Consider the following 15000-nt stretch of genomic DNA (forward strand, 5'->3'; position numbering starts at 1 on the left):
ATGCTTGACAATAACAATCCCTACCTTGAGTTCTCAGATCGCGCAATATCCACTAAATGTGCTCAAAGCGCTCTACAAAGGGTCCTTGACCAACAGCAGAATGTAACATGTCGAACGAGATTTGACGCATATAAGGCGATTTACAATTTACAAAAGATAGAGACAACGCTGTTAACGGCTAGGTACTCATTTTACACCCGATTAAGGTGAGAGAATGTAAGTAAAGAGCCTTTTTTTTCCAAGGACTCAACTATGCGCCGCTTAGAGCGAGGCTCGAACCCAGAACCTTACGATCCGAAAGCGAATGGAATACTACTAGACCACACAGCCGCACAATTGATCGGAAATTGCAACATTTTGTGGACCATAATATTATATAAGAGTTGGTCATTGCTTTTCGATTTAATTATTCTTTCCTTGAAAAAATGTTATTATATCTAGATATGACCTTTTCTTTGATCTGTTCTCTCCTTTCACATTCTCCATCACTCTCTCTCTCCCTCTCTCTCTCTCTCTCTCTCTCTCTCTCTCTCTTATATTATATTATATATATAATATATTATATATATTATAATATATGTATATATGGGTACCTTTTCATAATAATACATTATACTCCCTTTCAATCACCCTCTCTCTCTCTCTCTCTCTCTCTCTCTCTCTCTCTCTCTCTCTCTCTCTCTCTCTCTCTCTCTCCTTCTCTTTCTATCTTTATCAATATGGGTAAGTTTCATAATAATACATTTTACTCTTTCAAATCTCTCTCTCCGTCAACCCTTTTCTTCTTGCCATTCTCTCCATCTACCTCTCATCCCCGCCTCTTCTCTTTCACTCACTCCCTACATCTCTCTCTCTCTTTCTTTCTCCCTTCTCTCTCTTTCCCTCCCTCTCTCTTCCTCTCCCTCTATCCCTTCCCTCCCTCTCTCTCTCTCCCTCCCTTACCCGTTATCACTTACTTATACACATGTGTGATTGATGCCAAGAGCCAGTATCCGTGAAATGCTATTTTTTCCCCAATCCCATCCAACTCCAACACGACTGGTAATAAATCATTAACACACAATTTGTTCAATTGCTTTTTGGACCCATTTTCACGTTTTTATCAGAAAACAAAAACAAAAGTTACTTCATTTGACCAGCTAGCGATTGCATTTCTCTCTCTCTATCTATCTCTCTCTCTCTCTCTCTCTCTCTCTCTCTCCATTTCCCTCTCTTTTTTTTATTTCTCGCTCTCCCCTCCCCCACCCCTCTCTCTCTCTTTTTCTCGTTCTCCCCCTCTATATCTTTTTTTTTCGCTCTCCCCCTCTCTGTTTTTCTCGCTCTTCCCCCCCCCCTCTCTCCCTCTTTTTTTTTTCTCTCGATATCCACTCACTTTTATTTTATCCCCCTCCCCCTCTCTCTCCCTCATCCCTCTCTCTTATTATAAAATAACAAAGGTTACGATTTGTCCAGAGCTATGGGACAGCGTGGCTCAGCGGTATGGTCTTTGCTTCGTACCCCAAAGGTACCGAGTTCGACTACCCACCGTGCTTTGTGGCCTTTTCACCTAAACTTGGCTCACTTGCAGCGCTGAACTGTGGCTGGCGCCTGGATTATTCCAGTCTTTCCTTGGAATAGATCCTAAAGAAAAGTTTCCTCTATGGGATGAATAAAGGAATTTACTTTTACTTTTATTTTTTATTTCTTCTTCTTCTTCTTCTTCTTCTTCTTCTTCTTCTTCTTCTTCTTCTTCTTCTTCTTCTTCTTCTTCTTCTTCTTCTTCATAATGATGATGATCATCATCATCTCCTCCCCCCCCCCCCCCCCCCCAGTTTCCAACCACAAAGTCTACAAACACTACCCCCAAAACAGACTCATTGCTAACACCAACACCAACACCGCCACAATAAGAGCAGAGAGACATTTTACACCCGAAATGATGGAGCACTACAGCATTCCAACTCCTGAGTGATCGCACTCTCTCACGCATAACCCACATTCATTTCAACTAAGGTACCATCACAAACTTTTATTTTCTATATTTTTTCTTCCCATTACTCTGTTCATAATAATATTTTTACTCATTCCCCTGTCCACCGTGAAGTGATTAGGTAGTTGGGTCTGTTAAGATCTGGCGAAAAGCACCCTGCGATAGACTGTGTCCTATCCAAAGTGCAGCGAGGGACATGTACATAATATGTTTTTTACATTGATCTTTTATATTGCGCAATATCCACTAAACGTGCTCAAAGCTCTATACAAAGGGTCCTTGACCAACAGCAACACGTAACATGTAGAACGAAACATGACGCATGTTAGGCGATATTACAATTTTTATCCGACATAGACAACGCTGTCAACGGCCATGTACTCATTTTACACCTGAGTACGGTGAGAAAATATGAGTAAAAAGCCTTTTTCAAGGACTTAACTATGCGCCGAGCGAGGCTCAAACTCAGGACCTTCAGATCCGAAAGTGAATGTCATATCAGAAGACCACAAATATGCAGGTCTGGCATCCAGGACCCTTGTAAAGTGTTTTGAGCACGTTTAGGGGATAATGCGCTATATAAAAGGTCAAGTTTTTTTCATCTAATGTTTTTGTTTGTTTGTTTGTTTTGTTTTATTTTATTTTGATCTCTGTCTTCAGGTTCTCTCTTATCACTCTTTACTTTCCTCATTCAACCACGCAGACATTACCCCTTTACAGGCGAGTTTTTTTTTTTTTTGGGGAGGAGGGGGGGGGGGGGTCCCGATAGCTCAATTGGTAGAGCACTCGTTCACAATCAAAGGGACGAGCTCGATCAAGATTCCCCCCTCCCCCCCCCCCCATTCCCCCAGTCCACCCAGCAGTAATTGGGTAGCTGGTTCTATTAGATCTGGCGGAAAGTGCTATGCGATAGACTACGTCGTATCCAAAGGGCAGCAAGCAATTGCTATTGTCCGTTTCACAGCTATAGAAACGGGGATAAACTCCGACTCCATGGGTGTAATGGCTCTGAAGGAGAGCGAAATTTGATTTATTTCAAACATAATTTGATAATTCGAAGTGGCCAAGTGATTAAGGCATCGAATTGTGGTCCAGAAGATCCTGGGTTTGAGCCCCGCTTCAGACAGTTTCGTTTTAAACCCCCAAATCACTTTGGACAACACGGGTGATTCCCGTCAGTTCTGGATTTAAAAAAACCCAAGAGATTAAACTTTTATTTATATATAGCGCAATATCCACTAAACGTGCTCAAAGCGCTTTACAAGGGGTCCCTGGCCAAAAGCAACACGTAACATGTAGGACGAGAGATGACGCCTGTTAGGCGATATTACAAATTTTTTCCTACATAGACAACACTGTTAAGGGTCAGGTACTCTTTTTACACATGAGTACGATGAGAGAATGTGACTAAAGAGCCTTTTCCAAGGACTCAACTATGCGCCAAGCCAGGCTCGAACCCGGGGCCTTCCTATCCGAAAGCGAGTGTCATACGACAAGACCACATAGTCGATTAAAACGTAATCCGGCCTGGAAAGACGTAATGATTGAAAGATCGTTGCACGGTGAATCATGTAAAATTATTTCCTCATTATCTGATCTAAACTCTCCTTCTTACAAAAGCAAAATAGATTGAAATCCTCTACGTCTGTTGACGTTAGAAGATTCAAATCTCTATACGATAACATCATTATTCTCATCATTATCATCCTCATCATCATCATCACCATTTTCAACATCATCATCATCATCATCATCATCATCATCATCATTCTCAACGTCATCATCACCATTATCATTCTCATCATCATCTTCCTCATCACCATTTTCATCATCATAATCAATCTAACCATCAACCACACCATAATCCCCCTCTTCCTCATCATCATCATCATCATCATCATCATCATCATTCTCATCACCCTCCTTGTCATCATCGTCATCATTCTCATTATCATCATCATCATCACCATCATTCCTATCATCAATGACACCATAATCCTCCTCCTGATCATCATCATCATTCTTACCATCAACCACACCATAATCCTCCTCTTCCTCCTCCTCCTCATCATCATTCTCATCATCAACCACATCATAATCATCACCATCGCTATCATCATCCACATCACCATCATCATCCACATCATCATCATGCCAACAGCATCCTATTTCAACCGCATAATGTTCTTATCTCTAACCAACACAACCGTACGTTTGTCCCTGTCGCTGAGAGAAAAATAAGTTATAAATAGACACGTTGAAACTCGGTTCTAAAAGAAATAAAATGAGATTAAAATCTATTTAACACGGTATTTTATTCTATCTCGACTTATGGGATATTTTGACATATCACATGCGTTATAATAACGTTTTAAAAGGCTTCATCTGACAAAAAAGATTATTTCCCGATCCCAACCGAATATGGAGGTTATTCCTTCATTAGTTTTTGTTGAAAAGTTGTCACAATATTGTTATACTTTTGATGTCAAAGCCCAAAATCAAGTCGCAAAATGGGTATCAACACAGGAAACGTAATTTTACCATCAAAAATGTTTCTTAACCGATGTATCTAGTAATAGTAGTAGTAGTAGTAGTAGTAGTAGTAGTAGTAGTAGTAGTAGTAGTAGTAGTGGTGGTAGTAGTAGTAGTAGTAGTCGTCGTCGTCGTAGTCGTCGTCGTCGTCGTATTATTATTATTATTATTATTATTATTATTATTATTATTATTATTATTATTATTATTATTATTATTATTATTATTATTATTATTATCATTAGTAGTAGTAGTAGTAGTAGTAGTAGTAGTAGTAGTAGTAGTAGTAGTAGTAGTAGTAGTAGTAGTAGTAGTAGTAGTAGTAGTAGTAGTAGTGTATGACTACACCTCCAAATGCATTTCGTCAACCCGGCTTCGAAAGTCTTCCTCCGCCCTGAAAACTGTTTCCTATCCACCTTCAAGTTTAGTTACTGGACAGTGGAGGACGATGTGATCGCTGGTCTCTGGAGCTCTGTCGTATTCTGGAAAAACCCATATGTAAAAATTTGGCCAGAAAACTCGTTCTTCAAATATCGATCGATTTAATTGACCCTCGTCTTGGCAAAAACTCTATAAAACCAAGACGATCGATATTTGAAGGACAAGTTTTCTGGCCAAATTTTTTAATTTGGGTTTTTCCAGAGTACACACTTCCCTCAGTCATCACTGTTCCCAAGTTTTAATCTGACATAATATTTGATGCAGTTCAGTCATGTCCCTGTTAAGAGGCGATTTGAGGAAACCCAGAATTTCCTGGCATTGTGGAATGCAGGCATTCTTTTGGTGGGATCTTTTAAGATGTTTCCTCCCCTTGGCGTCTCCCTGTTCCACATTTCTTCTGATAATGATGATAATAATATAGTGACGTTTTTGACCAGTTCGAGGATGTCAACGAGCAACATCCCTACAAAACCCAAGTACATGAGTGAGGCAGAGGACACATCGTCGTAGAGGCATATGATAGACAACGTACATTGTAAATAAGAGTGAGCTTTTATAGAACGTAATATCCACTAAACGTGCTCAAAACGCTTTACGATGATTCCCTGGACAACAGAAAAACTTAACACTTAGAACGGGACGTGACGCCTAATAGGCGGTATTAATTTTGTTTCGGACAGAGAAAACGCTATTATTTAACGTCCAGCTACTCATTTTACACCTGACTACGGTGAGAGAATATGAGTAAAGTGCCTTTTCCAAGGACTCGACTATGAGCCGAGCGAGGCTCGAGCCCAGGACCTTCCGATCCGAAGGCGAGTGTTAAACCACAAGACCACATAGTCGCACAAGGGCAGGCCGCGGATACATAAGAAAGTAAGGACGATACCGAATAATTAAAACTGCCCAAGATAAATATTTTTAAATTTTTTTTTAGAAAAGACCAAAACCGCCTGTTAACAAAATGAATATGGCTGCGCAGTCTCCATGGATGCTTGCCGTGAACGTGTGCGTCACTTCGAGTTTGTTAGTCTGTTTCTATTATCCAGTTAGTAATTTGGCACAAATTCACCTTTAGATTTATATTGTGTGCAATGGACCCCAATCACGGAAGTCCGCCATCAAAAACAAAACAAAAACCTTACCAAAAACAAAAACAGAAACTTTGACACAATTTCCATCCTCACAAGGTCTCGTCCATTCCCACGATTTGAACAAACGGAAGTTGTCTGGTGTATCAGCAGACCACGTGACCTACCCGTCGTCCAATGAAATAGAATAGGCCTTTTAGAAGGCTGATAGAGTTATCAGACGACTGTAAACAAAGACGGGATTATGACGTCTCCTTATCGCCTTGCTTAACTCCAACAACAATTACAACCATTCTAATGCCAAGCTTCATCATCACTCATAATATTATTATATGTATATATATATTATATATATATATATATATATATATATATATATATATATATATATATAATATATATATATATATATATATATAGAGAGAGAGAGAGAGAGAGAGAGAGAGAGAGAGAGAGAGAGAGAGATAAATAGATAGGTAGGTAGGTAGGTAGGTAGACATACAGACAGACAGACAAACAGACAGACAGACAGACAGACAGACAGATAGATAGATAGATAGACAGACAGACAGACAGACAGACAGACAGACAGACAGACAGACAGACAGACAGACAGACAGACAGACAGACAGACAGACAGACAGACAGACAGACAGATAGATAGATAGATAGATAGATAGATAGATAGATAGATAGATAGATAGATAGATAGATAGATAGATAGATAGATAGATAGATAGATAGATAGATAGATAGATAGATAGATAGATAGATAGATAGATAGATAGATAGATAGATAGATAGATAGATAGATAGATAGATATATAGATAGATAGATAGATAGATAGATAGATAGATAGATAGATAGATAGATAGATAGATAGATATAATTTAAGTGTAATTTTATTCAACTTCTACAATATTGTTTCAAGAATTCGCAATCTTTGGGAACTGAAAGTCAGCTACTGAAAGATAACAGATGCTTGAACCAATATTGTAGAAGTCGAATTAATTTACACTTAGATTATCTTATGCCTAGCTCTTTTAACAAAAAGTTGAGCACTATTATTTCACGGTTTTTGTTTTTATAATACTGGGTGGAGAACCAGCAATATTTGCGGGAGGGGGGGGGGGGGGGTGGGGGGGGGGGGGGGGGGGGGGGCGGGGGAGGCTATTAACAATTTTAAAAAACCCACAAAAACTTGAGTTTTATATAGTGCAATATCCGCTAAATGTGCTCAAAGCACTTTACAAAGGATCCCTGACCAACATCAACACGAAACCTGTAGAACGAGACATGACGCCTGTTAGGTGATATTACAATTTTTTTCCGAGAGAGACAACACTGTTGACGGCCAGTTACTCATTTTACACCTGAGTACGGTGGCAGAATGTGAGTAATGAGTCAATTCCAAGGACTCAACTATCCGCCGAGGTTCGAACCCAGGATCTCCCGATCCGAAAGTGAGTGTCATACCACAAGACCACATAACCGCAGAAAGGCTATTACGAACAGCCACTCATCTATTTTACTTATCATATTACTGTATTGTGGAAATTAACATAGGCCGAGACGAATCTTTTGAGCCATTAACGATGGATCGCGGATACGTTAGGCATAAGGTGTGTAGGTGCGCGCAAATGAAAATGTTTCTATTCGCAACGTCAAATGACCGATCATAAATGTCTGGGTGAGGGGACGGACGCTTTCTTATTGACAAAACATTTTTAAAAAACCCATATACGCTGTTGATAAAGAGAATAGCAAATTTTCTTAATAATAATACTTACATCCTAACATAATAATGGATGAAGACAGTGTCAGAATTTTATGAAACTTAGTAAATAATTCAAAGAATGCTAATTAAATTGGCAAATAAAATATACCTTAATAAAGATAAATATTCTAAAAATAAAAATAACATTTTAAATGCTAAATCACGGTATTTCTTTTTTTTTTCATATTAAATAAAGGAGTTACCGTCCTAAATTTACTATGTGTATATCGTGACATCGTTCTCATTATTCAGAGAATACTGCAATTTTAATTTTACTTAATTACTATTTGTTTTTATGATTTTTAAAACTTATTTAACTTAAAAAAGAAAAGAAAAGAAAATACGCCATGCCCCTAGGTCACAGAGCGACGCGACGCCACTGCATAATTCTGTTTATCTCTGTCTCTACATCAAAGAATAAGCGTAATGAAAGCTGGGCGTACCTGTAAGATGACTAATTTGCCATCAATGACATCCTTGTTACAAATTAGGGAATTATGGGAATGCCCGGCCATATCGAAAGCGTTGGGTTAAATTTAACCAGTTAACTGCCGTACTCTGAGGGGAAAAAAAAACAAACACGCGTTTAAATATTTGGCCAGAAAACTCGTCCTGCCTTCAATTATCGATCGATTTAAACGACCCTCATTTTGGAAAAAGCTCTCACGTCTGGAACGTTATTAAAGATTTCGCGAAGACTCAAGTTTGGTAGTTTTTACCAAGATGAATGTCATTTAAATCGATCGATATTTATTGAAAGACGAGTTTTCTGGCCAAAATTTTAAATATATTATATTATTGTACGTGTTTTTTTTCTCGAGTACGGCAATTAGCGGGTTAAGAATCTACACGCTTATAAAAACATCACCAGGTTCCAATTACCCCTGACAGGTGTCTGAAATTCAAAGCATTTCCCTCAATGGCTTACAACAAATAAATCAGTATGATCATAATTTCCTTCAAAAGCTTGTTTTAACTCTTTATGAGTGCAATGATGAGCTTCAATTTCTTTGGTTTAAAAACAAAAAACAAAAACAACAACAAAAACAATAATAAAAAAAACCGGGAGTCCTTCTGAGCCATTAGAAATATATGGAACCGGGGTTTATTCCAAATACAGCGTGAAATGGACAATAACAATTGCTTGATCCCCTTTGGATAGGACGCTAGTCTATCTCAAAGTATTTTCCACCAGATCTAACAAATCAAATTACCCAATCACAGCTGGGTATACAGGGGGGGGGGGGGGGAATCTCGGTCCCTTTACGTGTGAAGCTATTGCCTTACCAACTGAGCCATCGGGATTCCTCCTTGAATTGGTAGGTTACAAAACAATACAATTTCCAACAATTTCTTTTCCAATGGAGTTTTACTCACAGCGACAATGGTGATCATAGCTTTGACACAGTCCTCTGCATTGTGGGCCATTAAGAAATCCGTTTTTGAACCAATGTACCTGTAGGAAATAATTCAATAATGCGAAGTTATATTTAACCCTTTCCTTACTAAACTACAGGAAAATCGTCACATTCGTTACGATACAACCAACATTTTTCTTATTCAAATGTCTTTTTTACATCATAAAATTTAAAGAAAATGAACTGTGTGTTGTAGAGTAGATGTTTTGCTAAAGAAATTATGTATGGCAAGAACTTACTGCTATTGTGTTTGAGCGATACAAAATCTATTTTTGTGTTAGTCGGGTGCAAAGATATGAGGAAAATCCTACAAAATGGCTGGGAAGGAGAGAGTTAATATGCATGTATATATATATATATATATATATATATATATATATATATATATATATATATATATATATATATATATATATATATATATATATATATATTATGTTATAAACAAATAGAAGAAACACTACCCGAGTAGCCGCGCAAATGTAGCAACACCATCCGTTCATAAAACTTACAGCCGTCTTTAAAAGCATCTCGGGTCTCGTTAAATATTAATCTATTGGTATAAAACCTTTCAGTGTTTGAATGGAAAAACAAGAGTCAAGTAGATAGCCAGAGGGCGAGAGTGGACAATATAGAGTCATAAGATCATTAATTTAAAATTGAGCTTTTGTATAGCATATCCACTAAAAGTGCTCAAAGCGCTTTACAAGGGGTCCCTGGCCAACAGTAACATTTAACATGTAGGACGGGACATGACATGACGCCTGCTAGGCGATATTACAATTTTTTCGGACCCGGCCAGGGTGAGGACAAAAGGAAGTAATCTCATTCCAAGACAAAGACAGAAAGCAATTGGAAAACATATAATATAGGGGTATAGAAGACACAGCAAGTACCTCCCTGCCCACCATAGGAGGTCGGGATCCCGACCCAGGCTTACGTATCTATTTGTAGAATTAAAAAATAACACACACACACACACACACACCCACAAAGTAAAATACATATATACACATATAATAACAAACAAATAGACAAATATACAAAACCAAAAACAAAAAAAACAAAACAAATCACACACACATATCAAAATGAAAGCAATGTCAAAAATCTTTGAATGCTAACAAAAACAATAACAATAATCCCCAGCCCTTACATGTAAACAAACACACAAACAAACAAACAAAACGAACCCAGGCCAGGCAGGCAGGCAGGCCCGACCACGATAATTCACCGATGAAAATGACACGGACACACAACTCCGTTATCATTCCGTCATAAATAATTCACCAATCCAAGCAATCCAGCCACGGTTACAATACAAACATGGGATGGAATACAAGTGCGGCTATGTGGTCTAGTGGTATGACACTCGCTTTCGGATAGGAAGATCCTGGGTTCGAGTCTCGCTCGGCGCATAGTTGAGTGCTTGGAGAAAGCTCTTTACTCACATTCTCTCACCGTACTCGGGTGTAAAAAGAGTACCTGGCCGTTAACAGCGTTGTCTCTGTCCGAAAAACATTATAACATCGCCTACCAGGCGCCATGTCCTGTCCAAAATGTTAAATGTTGATGTTGGCCAGGGACCCATTGTAGTGCGCTTTGAGCACAATTAGTGGATATTGCTCTATATAAAAGCTCATTTAAAAAAGTGTGTCTTGATCCCTCAAAACGATATTTTTTCACGATGGTTTAGACGATCTTTTATACGAGAAATTTTGTATAAATAAAATAACTAAAATATTATATGACCAGTATCATCCACTAAGACCATCAGTTATTATGTCAGAAAGAAGTGGTCGCCCTTTCTCTATTTCAACGAAAACAGAGAGACACCGAAAATCTTTTCTGCAGTCCAGTATTAGGCTTTATAACAACAAGCAATAATCATTCTATATAATTATTTCGCATTTTTACTTTTAAAAAATGTAAATATTAATTTATTAATTTATTTGTTTTGCAATCTTTTCAATTTTCAATTTATAGTGACAGTTTTAACTATTTTACAGTGTTGAAATTATTCATATTATAAAGCGCAGATCTGGTTATGGAGCTGTTCCTTTTTTATATATAAATCCTATTTCCATTGTATTTTTATCTTATTGTGTAAATTATAACACGTCTGTACAATAAATGTCCTTTTTGGGATGCAATAAAGTATATTATTATTATATTATTATTATTATTATTATTATTATTGTTATTGTTATTATTATTATTATTATTATTATTATTATTATTATTATTATTATTATTAAAACTTGAGCTTTTGTATAGAGAGAACGAAGTTGACGTCACTCAGGTATTTGTTATTGCTATTTTTTGCCATCCATTTATGAATAATTCTCACTAAACTATATCAACCATACTATAAACGTTCAAGGTTGCACATAGAAGGGGAGAGAGAGTGAGAGAGAGAGAGAGAGAGAGAGAGAGAGAGAGAGAGAGAGAGAGAGAGAGGGGGGGGGGAGAAAGAGAGAGACACACAGATAGACAGATTCATTACACAACCCATCCAAGATGTTAATACGTTTGTTTTGTTTTTAAGGGTTTTACGGTACTTGCAACACATTAAGTTCATATCAGCGCCAGTAAAAAAAAAGGGATAGTAGAAAGTTCTAGAATTACAATTAAAGCACCCAAGAAAAGGTAAGACAAATGAGAATTTGTTCAAATAGAAAACACATGTAGATTCCAGGAGCACACTATCAAAGTAATTAGTTTTAGATCACCTAAGTCTCATCCTGACAAAAGCACAGGTCCCCACTGAGGAATACACTCAATTGTTTACAAATCATATATAACACGGAAACAAAACATAATACAGTGCATAACAGAGAGATGATTTACAGGATAAAACGTATCATCTCCCAAAACTAACTATATATTTGACTAATTCCCTCCCCGCCAGGGTATCCAGCCAGGGCCAGGACAAAACCTAGTTATCTTAGTCCAAGAGAAAGACATAAAGCAAGTTGGAAAACAGATATAGGGGGATAGAAGACGCAAGGAACACATGTTTACCACAGCTATGCTGTCTAGTGGTATGACACTCGCCTTTGGATCATAAGATCCTGGATTCGAGCCTTGGAAAAGAGTCTATAATTCACATTCTCTAACCATAATCAGGTCTAAACTGAGTACCTGGCCGTAAAACAGAGTTGTCTCTGTCGGGAAAAAATTGAAAAAAATTGTAATATCGCCTAACAGGCGTCATAATGTCTCGTCCTACATGAACCAGTTGCTGTTGGCTAGGAACCCTTTGTAAAGCGCTTTGAGTACGTTTAGTGGTTATTGCTCTATATAAAAGCTCAAGTTTTCTGTGTGTGTTTTTTTTATATAGATGCTGGCGCTTGGCTAAAAAAATCACAACATTGCTATCCGGAAATATAACGGACCAAAACACATGTGCCTATAACAAAGTCCTGAGTGACGTCAACTTTGTTCTGTCTATAGATAGAACGAAGTTGACGTCACTCGGGTCTTTGTTATTGTTGTTTGCCATCCACGTTTATGAGAAACTCTCACTCAACTGTATTAACCAGACTATAAACGTTCAAGCTTACAAATATTTTTGTGTGTTGGTCCTTTTTTACTTCCGGATGGCAATGTTGTGAGCTTCTTGGCCAAGCGCATACTATCTATATTTGTGTTGTCTATTCTTACACAATCTACTCAAGACTTTAGCAAAAGCTCGTTAGGTACCAAAAGAGATACGTACAAACACAGTGTAAAACCCTTTATAATGCGTGCACATTTCAGACCTGCCAAATTGAAAATCTTAAAATGCCTAGTTTTTAGAAGATAAAAATAGGGGTTGCTATAATTGAGCTTTTATATAACGCAATATCCACTAAACGTGCTCAAAGCGCTCTACAAGCGTTCCCTGGCCAAGAGCAACATTTAACATTTAGGACGGGACATGACGCCTATTAGGCGTCATTACAATTTTTTTTCGGACAGAGACAACGCTGGTAACGGCCATGTACTCATTTTACACATGAGTACGTGAGAGAATGTGAGTAAAGAGCCTTCTCCAAGGATTCAACTATGTGCCAAGCGAAACTAGAATCCAGGAACTTCTTAGTGTCATATCACTAGACCACATAACCTCACAATTAACATTATATACCAACAATTCACCCTCAAAATGATTAAATAAAATTTCAAAATTCTTACAATTAATTATCCACTCCGGCATCAATTTATTTTCATTTTTAATAAGTTTTAATAAATACTTAGAGATGCTCACGGAGTTCTCAAATTGTAGCCAAAAAATTCCGTAATTTTACGAATTTTTCTTAGGAATAGGCAGGTCTGCCCATTCTAAATCTGTCATACCGAATTTCTGTCATAACCATTTTTGGTGGCTGATGTCTATAAGTAGCACCACCAGCCTGAAAAGAACCCATTATGATAAACAAGAGAAAAGGGGGCTGGGGCAGTATTCATTACAATACAATATCAAAGAAAATACTGCCCACCCTCGACAAATGATTAGTAACAGAAGTTGACCAACCCCCGTCTTCACAGTCAATATATTATAAGATGTTATAGTGTAGGCAAATACTCCTGATCTTATATGAAGGGCGATGAGTGTGTTCTATTCTGGGCTATATTATCCTTTATGCCAAATTCTGACAAAACTATCCTTCTATTATTTTGGCCAAAATATTTTTTTACCTCAAATATCGATGAATCAAAATAAACCTCAATTTTTCAACAACAAATTTAAAAAATAAAAAAAATAAAAGAAAATGTTAACTCCCCCCCCCCCCCAAAAAAAAAAATAAAATAAAATAAAAAACCCGACACCGTTAAAAAAATCTGCCGTTTAAAATTTTTGGACAGTTTGATGCTGCACTTTATCAATTCATATTTGAGGGAATAATTTTCTGGCCAAAATATTTTTTGAAAATGCGTTTTGTTTCAGAGGGGTAGCTTTGTCTAAAGAGTTATTGGCCATCCAAAAAGGGTTACCCAGGGTAAATTGTTTGCCTGGGGGTTCTGGGAGGATGATGATGATGGTGATGATGATGATGATGATGGTGATGGTGATGACGATGATGGTGATGATGATGATGATGAGGTGATGGTGATGGTGATGATGATGATGATGATGATGATGATGATGATGATGATGATGATGTTGATGATGATGATGGTGATGATGATGGTTATGATGATGATGATGATGATGATGATGATGATGATGATGATGATGATGATGATGATGAAGGTGATGGTGATGATGGTGATGATGATGATGATGAAGATGATGGTGATGGTGATGCTGATGATGGAGATGATGATGGTGATGATGGTGATGGTGATGATGGTGATGACGATTGATGATGATGATAATGATGGTGATGAAGGTGATGATGATGATGATGATGATGATGATGATGATGATGATGATGATGATGATGGTGATGATTATGGTGATGATGATGATGATGATGAAGTTGGTGACATTGCTGGTATGAGGGAGTAATGTAATGATGTATGACATGCCGTTACAGTGTACGCCCCCCCCCCCCCCCCCCCCCCACTTTTCTGTTGGAGTCAAAGTAAGATCAATAATAAATGAATGTGGGCTTTGATAATATTGATATGGATGATGAGTATGATGATGATGATGACGACGACGACGACGACGACAACAACAACAACAATAATAATGACAAGAAAAACAATAATAATAATAATAATAATAATAATAATAATAATAATAATAATAATAATAATATAATAATAATAATAATAAT

The 15000-nt window shown here is 37.5% G+C and overlaps 1 protein-coding gene across 2 annotated transcripts in view; it reads right to left on the reverse strand.

Moving 5' to 3' along the window:
- LOC144957960 (uncharacterized) overlaps positions 1-15000 on the reverse strand; it is a 55583-nt gene that overhangs the window by 19619 nt on the left and 20964 nt on the right. Inside the window, exon 6 of one of the 2 annotated variants that reach the window (XM_078889518.1) lies at positions 9099-9267. In XM_078889518.1, coding sequence (XP_078745644.1) covers positions 9099-9267 — 169 coding nt within the window. The remainder of the gene's footprint in view (positions 1-9098; positions 9268-15000) is intronic. The other variant, XM_078889519.1, reaches the window with a different exon arrangement.

This window comes from Berghia stephanieae, chromosome 12 (genome assembly GCF_034508935.2).
Source record: "Berghia stephanieae isolate SIO BIC M18660-M18661 chromosome 12, UCSD_Bste_1.3, whole genome shotgun sequence".
NCBI lineage: Eukaryota > Metazoa > Mollusca > Gastropoda > Nudibranchia > Aeolidiidae > Berghia > Berghia stephanieae.